Source organism: Tachyglossus aculeatus, chromosome 1 (assembly GCF_015852505.1).
Source record: "Tachyglossus aculeatus isolate mTacAcu1 chromosome 1, mTacAcu1.pri, whole genome shotgun sequence".
In the NCBI taxonomy this organism is placed as follows: domain Eukaryota; kingdom Metazoa; phylum Chordata; class Mammalia; order Monotremata; family Tachyglossidae; genus Tachyglossus; species Tachyglossus aculeatus.
In genome coordinates, this window is record NC_052066.1 from 147,521,785 (window position 1) to 147,548,592 (window position 26,808).

At 42.1% G+C, this 26,808-nt stretch overlaps 1 protein-coding gene across 3 annotated transcripts in view; it reads right to left on the reverse strand.

The window, feature by feature from the left end:
- The window catches only part of PPP2R5C (protein phosphatase 2 regulatory subunit B'gamma), a 159,916-nt gene that overhangs the window by 116,425 nt on the left and 16,683 nt on the right, over window positions 1-26,808 (reverse strand). For all 3 annotated transcript variants that reach the window (XM_038750637.1, XM_038750474.1, XM_038750556.1), the window contains exon 3: window positions 18,176-18,338. In XM_038750637.1, coding sequence (XP_038606565.1) covers window positions 18,176-18,338 — 163 coding nt within the window. The remainder of the gene's footprint in view (window positions 1-18,175; window positions 18,339-26,808) is intronic.

A 26,808-nucleotide genomic window follows, 5' to 3' on the forward strand; every position in this document is an offset into this window, starting at 1 on the left:
AAGATAGATAACAGCAAAATACCTACACAGCTACTATTAGGCAAGCAGAAGCAGGGTTCCCAAAACAGAGCAGGTGGGTATTCATTCATTCATTCAATCGTATTTATTGAGTGCTTACTGTGTGTAGAGCACTGTACTAAGCGCTTGGGAAGTCCAAGTTGGCAACATATAGAGACGGTCCCTACCCAACAACGGGCTCACAGTATAGGAACATTATGAGGAAACATGGCAGCAAAGCTCCAGGCCATACAGCATGAACTGTTGGGAGATGGGAGCAGAGCACAACATATTTGCCCACCTGGCATGCAATCAGAATAGAGGAATTCATTTTAGGTAAAGCACTGGGCAGTCTCTGAGACAAAGAAGTATGTCAGAGAAACAGCCACGAAAGTTGTAACTACAGCTGGGAACATAGGCCATGTAAGCTCATTGTGGGCAGGGAATGTATCTGTTTATTGATACACTGTACTCTCCCCAAACACTTAGTACAGTGCTCTGCACACTGTAAGCGCTCAATAAATACGACTGACTGACTTCACACACATTCAGTTAAATCAAGACTGGTGGTCAGTTACCAAAGTTTTCAACCACTTTACACAAGGACCACTACTCTTAGTAGCATGGACTACTTAAGATAATAATAGATCATTTTTGCCTTGTCAGGCACACTACAGAGTTTTTTTTAAGTTACCTGTTGAATCCTCCCTTAAAAGTTTCAATTACCTATTCAATTATAAAGAATCCTGAAATCTGGCCAGGGAAAGAAGCACTTATCCCCCCAAAACCAGAATTAAACAGAACATTTCTTGAATAGCAGATAGAGTAAAGGTTGCAAAAGATGCCTCACAAATTTAGATCTATAAGAACTAATAGAAAGATTTACCTACACTTAGTTTGGCCCGAGTCTTCAGAAATGCTAGCTGTTTTGGCAAAAATATAACAGCAGAATTTGGCAATGCTCATCTGATAATACAGGCCTGTCTGGATACAGTGAGATGCAGTGTTAAAAGAAATGGTTGTGCCTATGTGTGATGGACATAGGGGAGTAATGCAACAGGAACTTTCTTCTTTTTTTTTGATGGCATTTTTTAAGCGCTTACTATGTGCAAAGCACTGTTCTAAGCGCAGGGGAGGTTACAAGGTGATCAGGTTGTCCCACAGGGGGCTCACAGTCTTCATCCCCATTTTACAGATGGGGTAACTGAGGCACAGAGAAATTAAGTGACTTGCCCAAAGTCACTCAGCTGACAATTGGTGGAGCTGGGATTTGGACCCATGACCTCTGACTCCAAAGCCCGCGCTCTTTTCCACTGAGCCACGCTGAACGTGTCTATCAACTCTGTTATATTGTACTCTCCCAAGAGGTTGGTACAGTGCTCTGCACTCAGTATGTGCTCAATAAATATAATCGATTAATACAGAGTTCTGTAAAAATACACTGAGGTAATTTAAATGTGGACAATGCGGGTGTTACCATTCACATTTCCAAAAAATGAAGACCTTTTATATTAAGACAATCCAATTTTGCTTCTTTTTACCCAAGTTAATAATAATAATAATGATAATAATCATCATCAAGCACCTACTATGTATATGCCCAGCACTATTCTAAGCGCTGGGATAGATACAAGATAATCAGATTGGACACAGTCCCTCTCTGTCCAAAGTGAGGCTCACATTCTAAGTAGGGGGTAGTAGGACTTAATTCTCATTTTACAGATGAGGAAACTGAGGTATAGAGAAGTTAAGTCACTTGTCCAAGGTCACACAGCAGGCAAGTAGCTGAGCTGGAATTAGAACACAGGTTCTCTCACTCCCAGGCCCGTGCTCTTTCCAATAAGCCACATAGCTTCCCCATATTAAAGAATATACAGGAAGAAGACCATGGTTTAGCTTAAGAAGGGTTACAACTTTGGCTCTCAGATATAAAATATATATACATACATAAAATCTAAAATAAACTCCACCTTTTATAAAATATAAAACTCAGACATAAAACTCAAAACAATTGACATCTATCTGGAAAGCCAAGCCTCCAAATCTTCAGTGAGTTTGCGAAGGGTCCCCTGGGATATCCTCCCTTAGCATCACTGTAACCAATAACTCGGCATCCGCTGGAGGGGACAAGGAAAAAAAGTTATTTCCTGCTAAAACCTGAAGCCTGCAAAGCCGCCATCATTGCCAAGACAGAGGATGAGAACAGTGACGTGTGACCAGGCAAGCCACTATTCACCTTGGTCATTTGGCCACATAGAAAACAGTTATTACACTCCTGATTAAGAATCCAAGTAAGCCAGTTATGACTTACACTGGAAGACAGCACTTAAACTCAGTTTTTCTGTAACAATTCCCCTTTCAAAAATAATACTTAGTAGTTATTTATTATAGGAGACCAGTTTCTTTAGATCAATACAGAATATATTTCAGGGAAACAAAAAAATTATTGACTTCTAATGCAAAAGTTTTTGACACACACTAATCTGGGAGAAGACAGTCAAAACTAAGACTCACTACCAGAGAATTTCCCTGAAAAATGTGCACTTTTTTTCAGCGTTACTTGTTATGTGCTTACTTTGGTACCAAGCACTGAACTAAGTGTTGGGGGTACATACAAGATCATTAGGTTGGACACAGATCCTATCCCATATGTGGCTCACAGTCTTAAAGTAATTATCTTTCTCTTTGAAAAGTTTCTCTTTGAGAAAGTAAATATAAGTTTAACACTTCCACACATCCAATAAATTGTCAATTAAATCTGATCCTTTTCCATTATATTGACTGGTAAATGGTTTCTTTTTACGATAGAGGTGACTCAAGAAATGATACACATGATTAATTCATATTTCTAGCATATTTTTTAAAAAGAAAAGCAGCTCATTCCCAGTAACAATTGTTACGACTTGAAGAATTAAGAGAAAAAGGTAGCAGCTATTAGGAACCCTTTGCAAAAATAAATTAATTTGTGAGTCATTTAGCCACAATACATCACTACTCAGCCCAAATTAGCAGAATGTTTACAGTTTAAATTATTTTAAAACCAAATATGCAATATTTAAAAAAATTACAAGTGTAAAAGGAGACTTCAAATGATGAAAAACAGCTCATACCTGTTGAATTTACTCAGATACCACTTTATGCTACAATATTATTTCATCTTGTGGTGGGGAAGGGGTGAGGGAGAAATGGGGAGAGGAAAGCAATGAAAATCTGGTCACTGTGTTTTCCAAATGAGCTATGTGGCTTATATTTTGAAGTGTACTAAACATATTAATTCTCTAGAGTTGGACTATCAAACACATGCAATAACGTTCAATCATGTATGAATCCAATGAAGACGTAAATCAACACTACGCCTTTCACTTCAGGGGATAAGAAAGCAAGAACAGTCTTCCTCAGTCTAGCGCTGTGGTTGGTTTGAATAATCTTAAAAATCAGCAACTAGATTCTGGTGGGCTAGAATACCTGCAACTGCAAAACAAAAGAGCAGAAAAATAATTCTTTTTGTAAAGTGCCTTCCAAAAGCAGTCTTGAAATACCTTCAGTAAATATCACATTTATTTTAACAGTTTATCCTCCTTCAAAGAAATCTCTCTGAAGTAGAAGGATAAGACATACAGCTTTGTCACCAAAACTCAAGACAAACAGAAACCTTCAACAAAAAGGAAATGATCATAGTAAATATTCTTCTAGATGACATTATAGTTGTTGCTCAATACAAGATTATGCCAAACAATCCTAAAACAAATTTCTAAAAAAAATTAGCAGTAGGACCACCAACCCACAAAATGTAATCAATCAATGGTATTTATTCATTCATTCATTCAATCATATTTATTGAGTGCTTACCGTGTGCAGAGCACTGTACTAAGCGCTTGGGAAGTACAAGTCAGCAACACATAGAGACGGTCCCTACCCAACAGCGGGCTCACAGTCTAGAAGGGGGAGACAGACAACACAACAAAACATATTAACAAAATAAAATAAATAGAATAAATATGTACAAATAAAATGAATAAATAGAGTAATAAATACATACAAACATATATACCTATATACAGGTGCTGTGGGGAGGGGAAGGAGGTAAGGCGGGGGTGATGGGGAGGGGGAGGAGAGGGAGAGGAAGGAGGGGGCTCAGTCTGGGAAGCTCTCCTGGAGAAGGTGAGCTCTCAGTAGGGCTTTGAAGGGAGGAAGAGAGCGAGCTTGGCGGATGTGCACAGGGAGGGCATTCCAGGCCAGGGGGAGGACATGGGCTGGGGGTCGAAGGCGGGACAGGTGAAAATGAGGCACAGTGAGGAGATTAGCAGCAGAGAAACAGAGGGTGCGGGCTGGGCTGTAGGACAGAAGGTAGGTGAGGTAGGAGGGGGCGAGGTGATGGACAGCCTTGAAGCCGAGGGTGAGGAGTTTCTGCCTGATGCGCAGGTTGATTGGTAGCCGCTGGAGATTTATTGAGGGCTTACTAAGTATTCACTGCTTGGGAGAGTACAACAGAGTTGGCAGACATATGCCCTACCCACAAGGAGTAGAGGGGGAGACAGATATTAAACTATCGATCAATGCCCGTTGTTGGATAGGGACCTTCTGTATATGTTGCCGACTTGTACTTCCCAAGCACTTTGTACAGTGCTCTGCACAGAGTAAGCACTCAATAAATATGACTGAATGAATTTATTGAGTGCTTATTGTGTGCAGAGCACTTTACTAAGAACTTGGGAGAGTACAATATATCAAAGTTGGTAGACTCATTCCATGCCCACAACAAGCTTCCCTCTATTACAGATACACACTGAATGGTATTTGTTAAGTCCTTACTATGTGCCAGGCACTGTACTAAGCACTGGGGTTGATACAAGCTAATCAGGTTGGACACAGTCCATGTTCCACATGGGGCTCACAGTCTTAATCCTCATTTCACACATGAAGGAACTGAGGCACAGAAAAGTTAAGTGACTTGCCCAAGGTCACACAGCAGAAAAATGGCAGAGCCAGGATTAGAACCCAGGTCCTTTTGGACTTCCAGGCCTGTGCTCTATCCACTAGGCCATGCTGCTTCTTAAGTGAAAATGTGCATCACTGTTCAATGAATAAAGCACTTGTCATTGCTTTTGAATGTTCACATGGCAGTTTATCACTATATCCAAAAACAGTCTGAATAATATTCAAGTTGGTAGCTTTCACTTAGAATGCATTAAGTTCTATTTAGAGAGATAAAATAAGAGTTGAAGGAAGTTTTTTTAATTCCTGTTTTACAAAGACTTTATATGAAGGACGGATCCTAATCCTGTGGGTTTATCAGTTTCTGAATTGTTTTCCAATTAGATTGGCAAATTTATAATCCTCTGAGATCACAGTTTGGATAAGATGAAATAATTTAAAAAATAAGAATCAAATGCAAAGTAAGATTTTTAAATTGGCAAATACAAATACAAGTAGTGAGAAGGGGAAAAAACAGTTTCAGAATTTTAAAGGGTATCAATTCTTTTTAACCTCCCAAAATTGCTTTTTTCCTGGTTTCTGCAAGAACAAGAAAAAGACTTATCTTACTCTTATTACACCACTTTGAGCATTACTCAGAGCTGGCTTACAAAACTAGTGAGAGCACATTGGTGTCTCCTATTGTTGAGGTCTCAGGTATGTGGTTTTGGTTCTGTGACCACAAACTGTATGCATTCTCCCTATCAACCCTCTCACAATTCATGCCACAGAGCACAGGAGAACTGGGTTGAGTGTGTATTAATAATAATAATGATGGCATTTGTTAAGCGCTTACTATGTGCCAAGCACTGTTCTAAGTGCTGGGGGAGAAACGAGGTAATCAGGTTGTCCCACGTGGGGCTCACATTCTTAATCCCCATTTTACAGATGAGGTAACTGAGGCACAGAGGGGTTAAATGACTTGCCCAAAGTCACACAACTGACAAGTGCTGGAGTCAGTATTAGAACCCACGACCTCTGGCTCCGAAGCATGTGCTCTTTCCACTGAGCCATGCTGCTTCTCTTTAATGGCCCAGCACTAACCATCACAAATAATATAATAACAACTCCCAAGTGTTTTGCTAGTGGTGGGACGTACCTCTTCCCTCAACTATGGGTGATCTGCATTTTCATAGACACAGTGTGCGAGTGATTCTCTGTGTAATGCTCACACCTATGGATTCAGTCTCACCACTAGTATTGTCATCTTTGAACCTAAGGATAATTAATTCTATATGGATGACTGGAGAGTCAGATATCCTAGATTAACAAGAGGTTCAGACCTATGTTCTTACATTCCTAGTCAATCGTATTTACTGAGCACTTACTGTATGCAGAGCACTGTACTAAACACTTGGGAGAGTACACTATAACAATCAACATGACACATTCCCTGCCCACAACACGCTTACAATCTCTAAAGGAAAGGAGGAAAAGGGATTTGGGAAGTGGGCAGTGAATGTGCCTGTTACACTGCTGTGTTGCACTCTCCCAAGCGCTTAGTACAGTGCTCTGCACACAGTAAGCACTCAGATAAGATCGATAGATTGGGAAGAGAAGTCACAGGTTTTGGTCAACAACAGCACAGTCCTCCTTTTGATATATCCTGCCTGCCTAGAGGGCTGAAAGCTGGTGAGGGAAGCTTCCATGAGGTAACTGAGATCTAGTCAGGGAACTAGATGGGGAGAATGTGTTCGGGTTTCATTCTTTCCTCAAACTTGAGGAGAGTGAAGAAACTGGCACCTGGTCTCATAAAAGTCCAAGAGGAGAGGTTTCAGAAGATCAGAACGTCTGTCTCCCCATCTATACTGTAAGCTCACTGTGGGCAGGGAACACGTCTCCTAATTCTGTTGAATTGCCCTCTCCCAAGGGCTTAGTACAGTGTTCTGACACAGTAAGCACTAAATAAATGCCACTGATTGATCAAGAGAGAGGAAAGGAGAGAATAGAGAGGACTGCAGTGGTGTACTTTTGGGTGTTGGTTGAATTTTGGGAGTTTAACTTGTCAGAATAAGGCGTTTTTGTTAGGCGCTGTACCTGACTGGAAGAATCTGTACATTTATCATATTGAGACTACGTTAACAATTATAGCAATGATCTTTCTTAATACAGAACTGTCAAGTGCTTTTAGGCTAGTTGGGCTTGGACATGTCACAAAATATTAGCATCTAAGAAACAGTTTTTAAAACATTACTTTAGAGACCTCAGTACAATTTTCTACTTGAAGAAAATTTGAGGGTTATTAATCACCATGGCACTAGGAAGGAAGCATTAAAATCCACAACTGAATAGACCTATAACTAAAGTGGAGCAAATTACAATTCCTCTGAGGGAGAACTTACTGAGAAATAAAATACGCTTTTCATAATTCTGTTAGTCTCATAAGTCCAAATCTCCCCACCCCAACCACACACTCACACACATGCAAACGTGAGCAAGAATGCAAAAATCACTTAGAAGTGTTCAATCTCTGTTCCCCAGGGCATGTATAGTTCATAAATCATTTTAATCTAGTACTCTGGTCTCCTAGCCATAGAGGCCTCCAGAAAAATTTATCTTTAGTTGTCACTGTCAGAGTGAGCTGCAGATGGACATGAATTTTAAAGGATCTAGGTTCTAGCTCTGCATTACCTAATCCCTTAGGCACCACAGATGCATTTTAGCTAGTAGTTGGGTAAAACCAGAGAGACTGTCACAAAAGGGAGCATTGAGTTCATTGGCTGGATCAAGACAAGGAAAATATTCAGATAATTCAGAACTTCTTAAAAAGTATCCTTCGGTTAAAAAAATATCCGGTAACTACAGCAAGTCTTTTTTCATCTGAAATATACAAGGAATTCAGACCAGAGCATATTTTGGAAATCTCAATGATGTGTGCTTTGTATGAGTGCTAAAAGATGCTTGAGGAGAAGAGTATTATTTTGGTGAATTCAAAAGCAAACCCACACACCTGAAGTGTTGCCTAATTCTAAATAGTGTAATTCAAAAGATTATATATTGTGAGCCAATATATGACAAAAATGCAGTGACAGTTGAAAAATAGTTGATTTCTCAGTTAAGGCCAAAATTACCCCTTGCAAGCAAACCCTAATGACAAAGAGAATAATGAAGATGTAGTTGCCATTGCAACAAATTATGTTACACTTGAGTTTACCCCTAAAGGCTAACACTATTTCTTTTAAGTCCAGGTTTAGAAGCCACAGACTTGCCTTGTGTGGGGCAGTAGGAGGTACCCCCTGGTTTGGGTGACTTTGGGCAGGTCGCAACCTCTCAGGACATTAGTTTCCTCATCTGCAAAATGGCGCAAGAGATTTTGTATTCCAGGAGAGACAGGAATTGTGTCCAATCCCTTGACCACCAATCAATCCAACAATAGTCGTTATCAAACACCTGTGTCAACAATAACTAATGACTTAATAGCACTTGCCCATTCACACCAGACAGATGCTTTAATGACTAATCGCGGCGCAGAACTGGGAGGTCCTGAGTCGCCATAGGCCACTGGGTCTACAGATCAACTGCGGCAGCTCAAAACTTTTGTTCCCTTGAACCCTAGCTCCAAGTGCCCTCAGTCCCCTCCCTCTGATCCCCTCACCCCGCCCGCTGTGCCAAGAACCACCTGTCTCCCTCGCATCACCAGAGGCCAGCCCTCCTTGGCCTCTACGCCTCATGCACCAGCCCCACCTCACGCAACCTCCCCACAGCTTCAGCCAAGTGCGGCCTGTGGAACCCCAGCTCCACCAAGGGAAAGTTTCCCTTCATCCATGACCTGTTCCTGACCCAATCACTGCTCCTTCTTGCCATCACTGAAACCCGGCTCTTCCCAGATGATACGACATCCCCTGACTCTCTAGAGGGGAACTTGTCTTCTCCCACTCCCCCAGACTCACTGGGAGAGGGGGAGGAATCGGTTTCCTTCTTATGCCCCCCCACCCCCCACCCCATGCCACTTGGACACCAGCCCAACTTCCTCTGAAACCCATACCATCCACCTTTACCACCTACTCCAGTTAGTAGTCATGGTCATCTACCAACCTCCAGTCCCCACCTCCAACTTTCTGAACCATTTTGAGCCCTTTCTCATATTGCTTCTCTCATTCTCCAACTTTGCATTGATCCTTGCATGTGGTTGACCCCAACGATCCAGGTCATGGGTTCTAATCCTGCCTCCGCCACTTGTCAGCTGTGTGACCTTGGGCAAGTCACTTAACTTCTTTGTGCCTCAGCTACCTCATCTGTAAAATGGAGATGAAGACTGTGAGCCCCACGAGGGACAACCTGATTACTAAAATGGAGATGAAGACTGTGAGCCCCACGAGGGACAACCTGATTACCTTGTATCTGACCCAGTGCTTAGAACAGTGTTTGGCACATAGTAAGTGCTTAACAAATACCAACATTATTATTATTATTCCACGGTCCACCTCTTCTCACTCCTCTATTCCAATGACCTCCTGCTCCACTCCCACCTCCCACACTCACCAATCTGGGTACATATTTGATTTTATAATCTTTAGTAACTATACAATCTCTACCCTCACCGATTCTGAAATTCCTGTATCAGACCACAACCTCCTCACTTGCTCTCTTTCCCAATACACCCACCCCCAGCAAATCTGTCTTTTTCCCGCCACAGACACCTCCATTCTTTTGACCCCCTCCAATATTTTTCAGCCATCCTATCCCATTTGATCTCTAGTCCAAAACTACCTTTTCCTGACGCACACATCAAAATCACTCTTTCCACTAAACTCAACTCCCTGGCTCCCCTGTCCCTCCAAAGGTTTTGTACCACTAACCCGCAACCCTGGATCACCTCCACAGTCCGCTCCCTACAATCAATCGTATTTATTGAGCGCTAACTGTGTGCAGAGCACTGTACTAAGCGCTTGGGAAGTACAAGTTGGCAACATATAGAGGCGGTCCCTACCCAAAAGTGGGCTCACAGTCTAGAAGGGGGAGACAGAGAACAAAACCAAACATATTAACAAAATAAAATAAATAGAATACATATGTACAAGTAAAACAAATAGAGTAATAAATACGTACAAACATATATACAGGTGCTGTGGGGAAGGGAAGGAGGTAAGGCGGGGGGATGGACCGGGGGGAGGAAGGAGGGGGCTCAGTATGGGAAGGCCTCCTGGAGAAGGTGAGCTCTCAGTAGGGCCTTGAAGGGAGAGTCTCCGGTCTCTGACCGCTTCTTCTCAGGTTTTTTTGCTGGCTCCTCCTCTGTCTCCCACCCTGACAGTAGGGTCCGTCAAGGCTCAGTTCTAGGTCCTCTTCTATTCTTCCTCTCCACCCATTCTCCTGGAGAACTCATTTGATCTTGTGGCTTCAATTACCGTCTCTATGCACTCCTGTGCCCGAGCTGCAGAGCACTGTTGGCAGAAATCCAGACGTCTCTCTGACCTCGTTCACCTTAAATTCATTATCTGCTGCAATTCGGCCCTCTCCACTGCCTAACAACAATGCTTCTCTTTCCTAATTCACTCCCACACCCACTGCCCTTGCCAGCTGTTCCAGACATTTATCTCCCTCCTCAAACCTCTTGTCGCCTCTGCCCCCACCACCTCTTTCCGCTAATGACCTGCCTACATTCTTCATTGACAAATTTGAATCCATCAGGCATAATCTCCCAAAAATCTCCCCTGTGCTTCTCCAATCCCCCGCTCCTCCATCCTCTTTGACTCGCCCTCTAATCCCAGCAGTAACTCAAGAAGAGAACTCTCACCTTCTCTCTAAATCTACCCCTTCCACCTGTGCTTCCAACCCCATCCCTTCATGTTTTAAAGCACTCGCCCCCCTCCCTTCTTCCCTCCTTGACTGCCATCTTCAACTGATCACTTTCTAACACCTTCATCCCCACTGCTTTAAAACATGCTTATGTGATCTCGTATCCTATAAAACCCTCCCTTGACCCCACAGCTCTCTCCAGTTAACACCTCATCTCCCTCCTATCATTTCTCTCCAAACTTCTTGAAAGAGTTGTTAATATAACCACTGTCTCCACTTCCTATCCTCCAGTTTTCTCCTAGGTCCCCTCCAATCTGGCTTCTATCACCTTCACTCCACAGAAACAGCCCTCTCAAAAGTAACCAATGAACTTCTTCTCACCAAATCCAAAAGCCAGTACTCCATACTATTCCTTTTAGACCTCTCAGCCGCCTTTAACACTGTAGACCACCCCCTTGTTGAAACTTTATCCAACCTTTACTGTTTCACCAATAATGTTCTGTTTTGGTTCTCCTCCTTCTCTCTTCTCCAACCGCTTCTTCTCAGGTTTTTTTGCTGGCTCCTCCTCCATCTCCCACCCTGACAGTAGGGTCCCTCAAGGCTCAGTTCTAGGTCCTCTTCTATTCTTCCTCTCCACCCATTCCCTTGGAGAACTCATTCGATCTTATGGCTTCAATTACCGTCTCTATGCAGATGATTCCCAAATCTACATCTCCAGTCCTGACCCGTTCACTGCAATCTTGCATTTCCCCCTGCATCAAGACACATCTATTTGGATGGCCTGCCAATACTTCAAATTAAGCATGTCCAAAACCTAAACTCCTTATCTTCCCACCAAAACTGTCCTCCTCATCTTTCCCATCACTTTAGATAACACACTATCCACTCTATCCCACAAGTCTACCTTGGCATTGTCCTTGACCCATCATCCTCATTCCACCCACATAATCAATCTATCACCAAATTGTGTCAGTTCCACCTTTACAACACTGCTAAAATCTGCCCTTTCCTCTCCATTCAAACTGCTACCATGCTGATCCAAGCACATATCCTCTCCTCAAACCAAACATGTCCCAATCTGAACTCCTTATCTTTCCACCCAAATCCTGTCTTCCCCCATCTTTCCCATCACTGCAGACAACACCACCATCCTCCCTATCTCACAAGCCCTTAACGTTGGCATTGACCTCAACTCACCTCTCTCATTCTAACCATATATTCAATGTGCCAACAAATCCTGTTGGTTCTGCCTTCACAACATTACTAAAATTCACCCTTTCTTCTCCAGACTGCTACCACACTGATCCATGCACTTATCCTCTCTCATCTTGACTACTGCATCTGCCCCCTCGCTGACCTCCCCACCTCCTGTCTCTCCCCACTCCAGTCCATACTTCACTTTGTTGCATAGATCATTTTTCCATGATCATCATCATCATCAATTGTATTTATTGAGCGCTTACTGTGTGCACAGCACTGTACTAAGCGCTTGGGAAGTACAAATTGGCAACATATAGAGACAGTCCCTACCCAACAGTGGGCTCACAGTCTAAAAGGGGGAGACAAAACCAAACATACTAACAAAATAAAATAAATAGAATAGATATGTACAAGTAAAATGAATAAATAAATAGAGTAATAAATATGTACAAACATATATACATATATACAGGTGCTGTGGGGAAGGGAAGGAGGTAAGATGGGGGGATGGAGAGAGGGACGAGGGGGAGAGGAGGGAAGGGGCTCAGTCTGGGAAGGCCTCCTGGACGAGGTGAGCTCTCAGTAGGGCCTTGAAGGGAGGAAGAGAGCTAGCTTGGCGGATGGGCAGAGGGAGGGCATTCCAGGCCCGGGGGATGACGTGGGCTGGGGGTCGATGGCGGGACAGGTGAGAACGAGGTACAGTGAGGAGATTAGCAGCAGAGGAGCGGAGGGTGCGGGGTGGGCTGTAGAAGGAGAGAAGGGAGGTGAGGTAGGAGGGGGCGAGGTGATGGACAGCCTTGAAGCCCAGGGTGAGGAGTTTCTGCCTGATGCGCAGATTGATTGGTATCCACTGGAGATTTTTGAGGAGGGGAGTAATATGCCCAGAGCGTTTCTGGACAAAGATAATCCGGGCAGCAGCATGAAGTATGGATTGAAGTGGGGAGAGACACGAGGATGGGAGATCAGAGAGAAGGCTGATGCAGTAGTCCAGACGGGATAGGATGAGAGCTTGAATGAGCAGGGTAGCAGTATGGATGGAGAGGAAAGGGCTGAGCTTGGCAATGTTGCGGAGCTGAGACCGGCAGGTTTTGGTGACGGCTTGGATGTGAGGGGTGAATGAGAGAGCGGAGTCGAGGATGTCACCAAGGTTGCGGGCTTGTGAGATGGGAAGGATGGTAGTGCCGTCAACAGAGATGGGAAAGTCAGGGAGAGGGCAAGGTTTGGGACGGAAGACAAGGAGTTCAGTCTTCGACATGTTGAGCTTTAGGTGGCGGGCAGACATCCAGATGGAGATGTCCTGAAGGCAGGAGGAGATGCGAGCCTGGAGAGAGGGGGAGAGAGCAGGGGCAGAGATGTAGATCTGGGTGTCATCAGCGTAGAGGTGATAGTTGAACCCGTGGGAGCGAATGAGGTCACCAAGGGAGTGTGTGTAGATCGAGAACAGAAGGGGACCAAGCACTGAACCTTGGAGAAACCCCACAGTAAGAGGATGGGAGGGGGAGGAGGAGCCTGCAAAAGAGACTGAGAATGAATGACCGGAGAGATAAGAGGAGAACCAGGAGAGGACGGAGTCTGTGAAGCCAAGGTCAGATAGCATGTTGAGGAGAAGGGGGTGGTCCACAGTGTCCAAGGCAGCTGAGAGGTCGAGGAGGATTAGGACAGAGTATGAGCCGTTGGATTTGGCAAGCAGGAGGTCATTGGTGACCTTTGAGAGGGCAGTTTCCGTGGAATGTAGGGGACGGAAGCCAGACTGGAGGGGGTCGAGGAGAGAGTTGTTGTTGAGGAATTCTAGGCAGCGCGTGTAGACAACTCGTTCAAGGAGTTTGGAAAGGAATGGTAGGAGGGATATGGGGCGACAACTAGAAGGTGAGGTGGGGTCAAGAGAGGGTTTTTTTAGGATGGGAGAGACATGGGCATGTTTGAAGGCAGAGGGGAAGGAACCAGTGGAGAGTGAGCGGTTGAAGATGGAAGTTAAGGAGGGGAGAAGGGATGGAGCGAGAGATTTCATGAGATGAGAGGGAATCATCATCGTCAATCACCAATCGCATGTATTGAGCGCTTACTATGGGCAGAGCACTGGGGAATGGGGTCAGAAGCACAGGTGGCCGGAGTAGCACTTGAGAGGAGGGAGGAGAGCTCCTCTGAGGATACTGCTGGGAAAGATGGGAGAGTAGCAGAGAGTGTTGAGAGCCGGGGGGTTGGAGAAGGGGGGGAAGTGACTTTGGGGAGGTCGGACCTGATGGATTTAATTTTGTTAATGAAGTAGGAGGCCAGATCGTTGGGGGTGAGGGAAGGAGGAGGGGGAGGAACCGGGGGCCTGAGAAGGGAGTTGAATGTACGGAAGAGCTGGCGGGGGCGATGGGCATGGGTGTCAGAAGGGAGGAGAAATAGTTATAAAAACTTTCAGTCCATGTCTCTCTACTCTTCCACCTCTACATCAAACAGAAACCCCTTACTGCCGGCTTTAAAGCACTCAGCCTGCCCCATCCTACCTCACCTCACTAATCTCCTACTATAGCCCAGCCTGTACACTCTGCTTCTCTAGCACCGGCTTACTCACTTGTCTGTCTCGCTACCAACTGCTTTCCCCCCATAGGCGTAGAACTCCCTTCCCCTCCAGATACACCATACTACCACCCTCTCCACTTTCAAGACATCGTTAAGGTCATATCTCCTCCAAGAGGCCTTCCCCAATTAAGCCCTTTTTTCCCCAGCTCGCTCGCCCTTGGATGTGTGACCTTTGGACATTTGATATATTTGCCCCACCCCTCAACTATTATGTACATATCTTTAAACTATATATAATAGTTTAAAGGTAACTTTAAATAACTTCTAGACTGCGAGACCACTGTTGGGTAGGGACTGTCTCTATGTGTTGCCGACTTGTACTTCCCAAGTGCTTAGTACAGTGCTCTGCACACAGTAAGCGCTCAATAAATACGATTGATTGATATAATAAATCATTTACTTGTATTAATGCCTGTCCCTCTCTACACTGTAAGCTCATTATGGGCAGGGAATGTGTCCACTCATTCTTTTGTATTATACTCTGCCAAGTGCTTAGTACAGTGCTCTGCACATATTAAGTGCTAAATAAATACCACTGATTAATTAATAATAATAATGGTATTTGTTAAGCATTTACTATGTGCCAAGCAACTGACTGACAGTGAGCAGAGTAGTGTACTAAGGGCTTGAGAGAGTATCAAAGAATTAGTAGACATGAACCCTGTCCTCAAAGAGTGGGAGACAGACACTAAAATATATTACAGGTAAGAGGAAGCAATAGACTATAAAAAGACAAGCAATAAGGAAGGATACCTGTATCACCACAAGCACTTTGCAGTAGTAAGCACTAAATAAATGCCATAATTATTATTTTCAAACAATCTGTCAGTTTAACTGCAAATGAAGAGATGACAGACCATAAGATCTTAAAACCATATCGTCAAGTGCTTTGAGAAGTTTGAAGATTTTTCCATTTCTGCGATCATGCAGCCATGCCATCACTTGCCCCATCCTCTGCATGCACCAACTTGGATATCTGAACAGCCTTCCTCTACCCACCAGCCACCAAGGGTGCCCAGGACTCTACCCCACTGCCGAGAGCAGAGGTCAGGAACTGTGAGGACTTGTGATTAGAGAACTGGCTACTGGACATATCTGAAGGTTAAGGAGACTGTGACTGTTTGAAACCAAGGACTGTTCCTGTAATGGGGAAGATCATCAGGGCTTTCCCCTAAGAACTGTTTAGTTTACTTTTCTTTACCCTTGATTTTGAGGGTTGGGACTCACATTTTGTAATCACTCCAGCAACTTTCTCAAATCCCACATGCTTCCATTTAAATACATTTCCTCTTTGTCTATCCTTAGTGGAGTTGGAATACTTGGTTGCTCGTCTCTAAATAAAAACCTTTCCAAGAAAAGCTACCTCTATTAAATTGGCTCTCAGACTTCTCCAAGCCTTTAGCCTTTTCCCAGAGACAAAAACATGATATTTTTAAAATGCCATAATGGATGAGGCCTTATGGTCTATCTGGTCCAGGATTCTGTCTCCAACAGCGGCAGCAAAGAACACTCAGAGGACTCAAGTAATCCATGGTATCCTTAAATTCATCCTCATAGTTAAGAATAAACTGTTTATTAATAATAATAATAATAATACTGATGGCATTTATTAAGAGCTTACTATGTGCAAAGCACTTTTCTAAGCTCTGGGGAGGTTTCAAGGTGATCAGGTTGTCCCATGTCGGGTTCACAGTCTTAATCCCCATTTTACAGATGAGGGAACTGAGGCACAGAGAAGTTAAGTGACTTGCCCAAAGTCACACAGCTAAGTGGCAGAGCTGGAATTTGAACCCATGACCTCTGACTCCAAAGCCCATGCTCTTTCCACTGAGCCATGCTGCTTCCCAGCATGTTTAATAGTTTAATAGTTCTTACTGTTCAATAGTTCTTACAATTCTCCTTAATAACCCATTCGATTAAAGTTATCTGAAGTCTTCCTTGAGTGTATTAATTTTTGCCTGACCAACTTTGTAGTTAAAAATTCCACATCATTAGCATTTGATCTATGAGGAAATGTGACTATTTGGAACTTTCCACCTTCAAAATACCCCTGCCCCAGTGTTGTGGCATTTGGTGAACCATTATTCCATAACTTCCCTGTCCAAACACTTCATGATTTTGTAATTTTCAATCACACCCACACTCAGCCTTGGTCTTTCCAAACTGAATTATCCCTTTAGCCACATGTTGAAGCAACTCCATCTGCTCCGCCCAATCATTTCTATTGTCCTTTTCCAAACCATCCCTAGAACTACGCACAGTGTTCCGGGTGTCGAGTTACATGATTTATAGAATGGTAAAACTAAGATTTTTGTTGTTTTCTAAACCTTTCCTGATGAAGTCCAACAACTATGTTTTGCACTCTTTGATTATTGTACTTTGGACCAACAAGAATCTCAATGACTACTGCCTTTATGATTTTTCCTGAATTGGGATCACTTTGATGCACTCATCACAGTTATAAATTGGGTATTTTTTTCTATAAAATCATTACAGTTCATTCAAAGTGAAGTTTATTTGGCATTTTCTGGTCTCTCATTTCCACTTGGAAGTGTCACACTCAAACTTGAAGATTTGACCTTGCACTTTCTCTATGTAAAATGCTAGATAAAACAGCAATCCCTGAGGACAATCGGTCCTCATATTTACATGTCTATCCAAAAGAGTGCTCATTTATCCTTTGTTTCCTATCATTTGGCTAGTTTTCTATTCACATTCCTCTAGGCTCATGATAACTCAAATTTGCTTAAAACCCTTCAGTGCAGAACCTTGCTAAAGGCCTACTGAAAAACCAAGTGCAGCCAGTTCTCCCAGTTAGCTTGGAATAAAACACCATGGGAAGAATTAGAAAACATTCTTTTGCTAAAACAAGTCTGTCTGGATAGAACCTGATGTGTTGTCAACAGAGTGGAGATCTGGGCATGGGTGCTACAATGTGAGTTTTTCTTAATGAGAAATTCATCAAGAATGTACATCCAACATTATCAGAGAACTAATGGTTTACTATGTCTACTGTTTCCCTTCTACCATATGCTTTATTGATCCCCTCAGAACTCAGGAAGATTATTGAGATGGTATTAGAATGGGAAAAAATGGGTGTGTCTTTCCCCCAACTGGCTGAATTTTTGGAAAACTTCACTTGTAGATGTTCAATATAAAATTCAGGATCACTTTACTAGCAACAGAAGTGCAACTCACTGGTCTCATTTCCAGGTTCACCGGGAGGATGGGAGTTCCACCAGCACTCCAACCCTTTAATCATCCTAGCACATTATTCCTTTAGAAAAGATCTGATTACTGTTGTGTCTAATAGGGGGACCTCATCATTTCTGTACCATATATCAAAGCTCTTATTAACATTGGTATTAATTATTTGGGTATAGGATCCATTTGAGTTATATGTCAACTTTTCAATAGTATTCTATTCCATATGAGGAACTATATCCAAAATGGAAATGTGCAAAAAGTGATCTCATTTCCACCATAAACATCCTTAAGTTCCCTTTAAATATTTGTAAAATATTGTCAATTAAGTTAATGCTAGCATTCCCCAAATATTAAATATTTAATATTGTCAATAATTGTCAAAAAAGAGCAAAGAAATAAAAAGTCCCCACTAATAACTCATTTACAACCATCTCCTTTCCTTCTTTAAAAGGAACCCAACATGAACTTCTCAGAAGTGGCAGAAAGAAAATACCTTTTAAAGCTGGTAGTTTCTGGAGTTCTCTGTTATTGCTGATACTAAATCTCGAAGAACTCTGGCGTTTCTCTTTCTTTAATACAGTCTGCGCAGAAGGTACTTTTATTTTTGATAATGGAGTTTGGGGAGGAGTCGCGCTGTTGGCTTTCTTGTTAGAAATCTGTTTCCAAGAAAGAACAAAACACAAATGCACATTTAGCAAATGTCACGTTTCCTTCACAAGAGGTGAGAATTGCACGAACAGAGTTCAGATCATATTTCCACCAGAGTTTTTCAAACAGAACCTTCACCTTCATTTCTTAACCTTCATTATATCACCAGCTTCCGAGTCATCTGTTCCCAACTCAAGGCATACCTGAGGCAAAGCTATCAGCAGGTTGGACTCAACATGCAGCTTATGTCACCAATAGTATCTCAAAGTAGTCATTAATGTTAAGGGGACTGGCTACTACTACTTAGTCATAGTTCGGCACAGCAAGATTCAAATCCATTACTTGGTGCAGTCAAGGTTTCTTTAATTCCTGTGAGGGTGAGACTGCACCCTCGTATGGGCCTCCTGCTTGGTCCAAGAATCTGTTTAATTGAAAGCTGCTGTCCAAGGGTCTCAATTGCTTTTTGCTACCCTTTTCACCTCCCCACCAGCCATGGGGTAGGTGAGCTGTGTGCCTTGGACTTCACCTGCCCTCAGCCATCTGGCAGCCAGGTAGATAGGATGGTGATCAAGGCAGAGTGGAGGTACTTGACTCCAAAACATTACTTTGGCCTGCTGCCATTAGCCTGGTACTGAATGAGGTTTGCCCTGTTACATTTGGAAAAAGAAACTGGCATTTTCTACTGGAGCCTGTAGGCTCCTTGTGGGCAGGGATCCCACCTACCAACTCCACTGTACTGGTCTCTCCCAAGGGCTTAGTACAGGGTAAGTGCTTAATAAATACCACTGTGTTGATATGGTAAAGTTCTTTCTTAAAATACTCAGTGCCTATTCTTTAAATCTTTCTTCCAATTTTTAATTGGAAACAACCAGTGAATGTGATACTTTATATATTCTTTAAATTTGCTGACCTAGTGAGTGGAAACTCAGACTACTACTCTCCCCCTCGCCTTTAAAGCCTTATTAAAGGCACATCTCCTCCAAAAGGCCTTCCCTAAGCCCCCCTTCCCTCTTCTCCCACTCCCTTCTGGGTCACCCTAATTTGCTCCCTTTGTTCTCCCCTCCCCCCAGCCTCACAGCACTTATGTACATATCTTTATTTATAATGTCTGTTTCCACCACCTCTAGATTGTAAGCTCATTGTGGGCAGGAATGTGTCTGTTTGTTGTTTGGTACTCTCCCAAGCGTTTAGTACAGTGCTCTGCACACAGTAAGTGCTCAATAAATATAATTGAATGAGTGACCTCCAAGATACAGCTAACATGGGAGCACAAAGTTCCATTGATGAAAAATGAATAAATCCCTAATTCTATTAGCTACAGTACTTCTTTAATTATTGTCCTGTTTCAAGAGGTAACAGGAGTTGTACGGCTGTTGTACAGTCCTGCAATCCCTAGGAATATTCAATATCCTAGTTGAAGCTGGAATAGCTCTCATGGTCATTTAGTTATGTTGGTCCACTTAATCCCCTTTACAGTCAAACTGCAGGAGGTTAAATTCAGGCAAAATTCTACTATTACATAAATTTATATTTTATGTAAATATAATTCCTATTTTCATTTCTTGGCAAGAAACTGAGACGTTCAGCAAAATTTAAAATGAAGTTAATTCATTTACCATCAGCCAGCATTTGAATATCCTCTCATGTGCAAAGTTCAAAAGGAATCAATTCTGCAATAAATACTGACACTAACCCCACCTAAATTGCAACCCATCAGCTCTTTACTCTAGAAATTTACAAACTGCCCTTTTGGATATTCAAGATGTTTTCCAATATCACAGGATATCAGTTTTGATTATCTCAAACCCTAACCCAGGAAAAAGTTGCTTATGGAATTTTTTGCTTGCACAGTGAAAAGATATTGGTAGAATCAATCATATTTATTGAGCACTTACTGTATGTGGAACGCTGTACCAAACACTGGGAGAGTACAATACAACAGAGTTGGTAGACACGTTCCTGCCCATAATGAGCTTACAGTCTAGTCTTAGAAACTTAGAAACTTAGAACTTAGATATGTACAACTTAGAAACTTGTACATATCTATTCTATTTATTTTATTTTGTTAGTATGTTTGGTTTTGTTCTCTGTCTCCCTCTTTTAGACTGTGAGCCCACTGTTGGGTAGGGACTGTCTCTATATGTTGCCAACTTGTACTTCCCAAGTGCTTAGTACAGTGCTCTGCACACAGTAAGCGCTCAATAAATACGATTGATTGATTGATTAGAAAGCAGCTTTTAATTGATTTTTAATATACACTAGTTACTGAGGCTGTATCTATCTTATGCATTTTGTACAAACTGAGAGGCTTCTATCCAGAAGTTACAATTTAGAAGCCTGATATATCTAGATGTCCTTTGAGCTACCGACACTGCATATGTGTTGCTGACAGTCCCTTCCATATGGCACCCACAAAATGAAGCTAAAAATAATAATACAAATGTATTGCTAGGTAGTTATGAAACACTTGCTAGTTGCTTTGGACCAGGCTTTGCATTTCAGCAATTTAACAACTGATAAGGCAGTTATTTAATTGCCAAGTTGCTGGATCCGTTGTCTCCTATCTGTCCTCTGAACTGGGTGTTACCCAAGAAGGGTGTTCTGGGGTGGCTCCCTTACCCGTTGTGCTTGATCTGCTTTTAGCACACAGGCAATAGCCACTCTAAAGATGAACTTGGTTTTGAAAGTTAGAGATCCCAATTTGGTCTGAGCTTCCCAGGTGTACACAGAAATGTGCAACCAAAGGGGGCTGCTGAATTTAAGGCCTGCAATGGTGATTCTGTTCTGATGAGGGCAATCCCCAGGTCCTTGAGTGCCTGAAGCCCTGACTTAGCAACTTCAGCTAAAGTCATTTTTTTAATATAGTACCTGTTAAGCGCTATGTGTCAGGCACTAAACTCAGCACTGGGGTAGTAATGAACCTAATTGGGTTGGGCACCGCCCATGTCCCAGCTGAGGCTCACAGTCTAAATACCCGTTTTTAAAGTTGAGGTAAATGAGGCACAGAGGAAGTAAAGTGGCTTGCTTATGGTCACCCAGGAGACAAGTGGTAGAGCCGGGACTAGAAGTGTGGCCTAGTGGATACAGCATGGGCCTGGGAGACAGAAGGACCTGGGTTTTAATCCCAGCTCTGCCACCTGTCCATGTGACCATGGACTAACTTCTGTGTGCCTCAGTTCTGTCATCTGTAAAATGGGGATTAAGACTGTGAGCCCCATGTGGGTCACGGACTGTGTCTATAGCCTGAATCTACCCCAATGCTTATTACAATGCCTGACACACAGTAAACACTTAATACCATAAAAAAAACAAAAACACCGCCAGATCCTTCTGTCTCCCAGGCTCATACTCTATCCACTAGGCCACGCTGCTTCTCTTGGTGAAGTTGCAGGAAAAGTATCCTCTAAATTTTGCCTAATGGCTTTCTATGCCTAGCACAGGCACAGAAGTGCAGCCCTTGCTAGTTCAATTTCAGGCATGTACACAAAATCTGGCTGCACTGTAGGTCTTTCAGCACCTCATCCCCAAAGTACTGAAGTTGTGTGATCAGCATAATAGCTGCCCCTCTAGTTCTGGGTCAGAAGGGAGCTTCAGTACCACAGAATTGGTAATGGCTCTTAGGTGGTACAGCTTTCATTTTGCCTTTACTTTATACCTCTATTTCTCCAGGCCAAGTGCAATCCCAGGATAAAGCAGCTACTCTCAGTACCTTGCTCTTTTTTATCTCCCCTTTGAACCCTTGCCCCCGTCCTCCCTCTGGTCTGGCGCTCCTCCCCCTTCACTTCCAGCATAAAGCAGCATGGTGTAATGGATAGAGCACGAGACTGGGATTCAGAAGGTCGCGGGTTCTAATCCTGGTTCCGCCACTTATCTGCTGTGTTGACCCTGGGCAACTCACCTCACTTCTCTGGGCCTCAATTACCTCATCTGTAAAATGGGAGTTGAGACTGTGGGCCCACAAGTGCTTAGTACAGTGCTCTGCACACAGTAAGCACTCAATAAATACGATTGAATGAATGTGGGACAGGGACTGTGTCCAATCTGATTTGCTCGTGTCCAACCCAGCACTTAGTACAGTGCCTGGCGTGTGGTTAAGTGCTTAACAAATACCATAATCATTGATTATTATTATTCCAACAGACCACTCCTCAACCCATCTTTCAAAACCCGCCTCAAATCACATCTACAAGAGGCCTTCCCCTGACTAAGCCTTCATTTCCCCTACCCTTCCTCTGTGTTGCCTATGCACTTGGGTCTGTGCCCCACGAAACACTTGATATTCACCCCACTCAGCCCCCAGCACTAATGAAATTTCCTTACCCTCTGCCATTTCCCCCATTAGTAATTTATTTTAAGGTCTGTATACCCCTCTAGACTGTAAGATTATTGTGGGCTGGGCCCATGTCTAGCAAATGTATTGTACTGTACTCTCCCAAGCATTTAGTATAGTGCTCTGCATGCAGTAAGTGCTCCATAAATATCATTAATTGATTGGGTTGGAGGGGAATCTAATGCCAACTTATCAGAAGGTATCATACAGTAAACTACAGTGAACATAAGTCAACTTCCTTGGCAAATAGAAGAAAAACTAGCAATTGCCAGTACAGAGGTAGAGCCTACTTTATTACCTTAGAGGCAAAATGTTTTCTTCCTGGTCCTAGACACTAGCCACTCTCATAAGATAATCATCTAGCTCTCTGTGATCTGATCTTCCTTTCAAGAACCAAGCTACAAAAAACAAAACAAAACAAAAAAACCCTAAACCATGCATGAGGGTTTAAAATGAAATATTTTGTTAAATGTATTTCCCTCCCTACTGTTTTCATTTCAAACCCTCAATATATGTTTCAGTCTGCTATTTAAGATATTTGTTCCAAGTAAAGATAGGGAAGTCTCCATGGTATCTTTAGTTTCCTTCTATATGAAATAAGTAAAAATTAACTCAAGTACAAGAAAAACACCTGTCATTCACCACTCTGGAATCAAATTCCAACATCTTTAAACTGGTCTATAAGAACACAGATGTTTTAGAAGGGTTTTCTGTACTGTTTTAAAATTGGTAAGCACCAGATTCCTTGCTGTAATAGGCCAATTCTCAAAAGTAAATTTAAAAATGACTTCTAATGTTAGCAGTTGAGAGACTGTTAGGAGTATAAAAATGGCAATAACTAGAACACTAAACACGCTGACCTACATTAGAATACTTTCCACACAACCCCCTCATGTTTCCTCCATCAACCACAACTGAATATTAATAAACTGACATTTAATTATGAGAGACGTACTTCATTAATTGAACTTATGTACAGAGCTCTATATGTACATATGCATCATACTCTCCCGAGCACTTAGTACAGTGCTCTGCATATAGAAAGCGCTTAATATCATTAACTAGTTATTTTGGTGCCTATATAATTAACTATTTTTAGAATGTGTAAACTATTGGAAACAAATTATTCACTTGAATTCATTTTAGATTTATGGCAACTGAAAATATTTTGACCACTGATCTCTTTACTAAAACTATGAAAAACCTTCTGGAAACTGGGGTTCAGAGTTTTGGAACTAACATCATTGTTGATTTCAGATTCATTCATTCATTCAATCGTATTTATTGAGTGCTTACTGCATGCAGAGCATGGAATCACAAAGACAATATACATTATGACTTCACTGATGTCAGTTTTAGGTCAGAGCTAAGGCACTGTTAAGAGGACACTCCTCCTTTTCTTTGAGAGAGCCACAGTCTCCCTCAGAAATGCCAAAAACAAATAGTTTCAAAAATAATGTTAATGCTTGGGTAAAAGCAAACCCATCCAGGCACAAACCCAGCTCCCCGAAAAAACTCAGAGCTCTTTGCAAACTGTTGACATAAAAATATTTACTTTGCTCTTCAAGAGTCCTAACTCTAATTTCCAGGCTTCTCTCACTCCCTCAGTTGACAGGAAATGGGAATGCAATGCTGTTACAGTTTTAGGAGAGTCTTGTTGGCACTTGAAGAATTGGAAAATGTTTTTTTTTTTTTTTTAACATGAAGACTTGTGGTGATTTTACAAGACACACATACAGGGAACCCAGGGGATGATTTTTTTCATATCTTGTCAAAACCGATACAAGTGAAACTTCAAATCCGGTCAACAATTTTTTTTTTCTGAGTGTCTATCCTGGTTTAAGTATTACAAGTACTAAGTCTTTCCAAATGCACTGAACTACTTTTATTTTTAAAATGAGATAGAGTCAGCTCTAGGTTTTTGTGAAATTAACTGTGGTTATCTAATACTCAGCAGCTTAAAGCAGAGTGTGATGGTTCTGTTCCCTTCTGACATTTCCTTTTTAGCCAAATTTTTTCCCTATTGTCATCCAGCAGTGACAGCAAAGGAGAAGGTAAAGGAGGGTGGGGGTGGGGAATGGACAGAAAGACTAAGATATGACTGAATACGTGCCACATTCCCAGAGGTGCCAACAGCTGCCATGTACTAGAACAGAGGGAGCTAGCACTTAAGCTGGGGGATTGTACTGCTGGGTAACTCCAAAAAATAAATTGAATGGCAAAGGTAACGATGAGACAGCACAAACCACAAAAGCTGCTCTCAGGCTTTAACTAAGACCTCAGTGTTAAAAACCGTCATCTTTTCAGTGGTTACTAAAGGTCTCATCTATAGTAAGCACGCATGGGGCCAAACCAAGTTCAGGCTATCTTAAATAGCTGTGAGAATTCTGAAGCTCTTTTCCCTATGAAATAATTGGTGGCATGCCTGAACATATTAACTTCCCCCAGAAAAATGGTAACTGATATTGCACACATCCAAAGTACTGCAAACACAAATATTTCTTGTTCTGTTAAAGAGTGTTGCAGACTAAACAGTCCAAAAATATAAAGACACACATATATAAAACTGAATCTTGCTTTCCAAAAAGATCAATATTTTAAACACAAGTTCTCTTGCCCATCTATAGTTAATATATAAATATAGGCTTATGACAACGTAGTACAGCATGGCTTAGTGGAGAGAGCAGGGGCTTGGGAATCAGAGGTCATGGGTTCTAATCCTGCTCTGCCACTTATCAGCTGTGTGACTTTGAGCAAGTCACTTAACTTCTCTGTGCCTCAGTTACCTCAACTGTAAAATGGGGATTAAATTGTGAGCCCCATGTGGGACAACCTGATTACCTTGTATCTACCCCAGTGCTTAGAACAGTGCTTGGGGCACAGTAAGCACTTAACAAATGCCCTCATAAATAATATAGGTGAAATAGTATGGGTAAAACACAGCACAGTTGAAGAATTAAGCAAGGGTGGTGATGAAAGGCGAAAAAATGTCACTGCTGGGAAATGCAGGAAATCTGTTGATATAATTACTAAAATCTGGGAATAAATGAATCTGGAGTTTTTCCTCCTACTTCAAGCCTGGGTTCAACTCATAATCACTTCCCAAGAACTTAGTACAGTGCTCTGCACACAGTAAGCACTCAATAAATATGACAATGAATGAATGAATTAAATGATCTTTCTTTTTTAGGAGTTATTGATAAAGATAAGAGATGCAAAAGAGTAGAACAAGGGAAGTTATGGTGACTACTGTCAGGTTCTTTCTTTGTATGTCAGGTAAGAGTTCTGGTAGAAATCCCAAAAGATAATACAGTGAACAGATTTAATGCAATATCAAAAAGCAGTGTTGGCAAAGCTTTAACATTGTTTGTACATAACTCCCAAATCCAAAGGAGAATATTCCTCTATATGTAATCTAGTCCCATACAATTAAATACAAGAAACTCATAGTGATAGTTGAGTATGAATACTCATAAAATGATTTTGCTTCATACGTTTGCCCAGATTTGGATATCATACTAAGGGGGCTTAAGAGTTGCTCAAGTACTCTGTACCCCTTTGCCAATCTTCAAAACACGTGTTTTGAAGATTGGCAAACGTGTTCATTCGTGAACATATTTATGATTGGCTTCCTTTGGCCATTTCTTTTAAAGATGAAATATGCATTGTCTATGAGACATTATACCCTGAGCAAAAGAAAACCATGGGCAAATAAATTAATCAAAATGTGAATATTCAATTTTCAAATGTGTAATTACCAATATATTTTGTAATGGTACAAAAGCAAAACAGCAACACTAAGCCCAGACTGAGCCCCCTTTTTTCCTCTCCTCCCCATCCTCCCATCCTACCTCCTTCCCCTCCCCACTGCACCTGTATGTATGTTTTTACAGATTTATTACTCTATTTTACTTGTACATATTTACTATTCTATTTATTTTGTTAATGATATGCATCTAGCTTTATTTCTATTTATTCTGATGACTTGATACCTGTCCACATGTTTTGTTTTGTTGTCTGTCTCCCCCTTCTAGACTGTGAGCCCATTGTTGGGTAGGGACCGTCTCTATATGTTGCCAACTTGTACTTCCCAAGTGCTTAGTACAGTGCTCTGCACACAGTAAGTGCTCAATAAATATGACTGAATG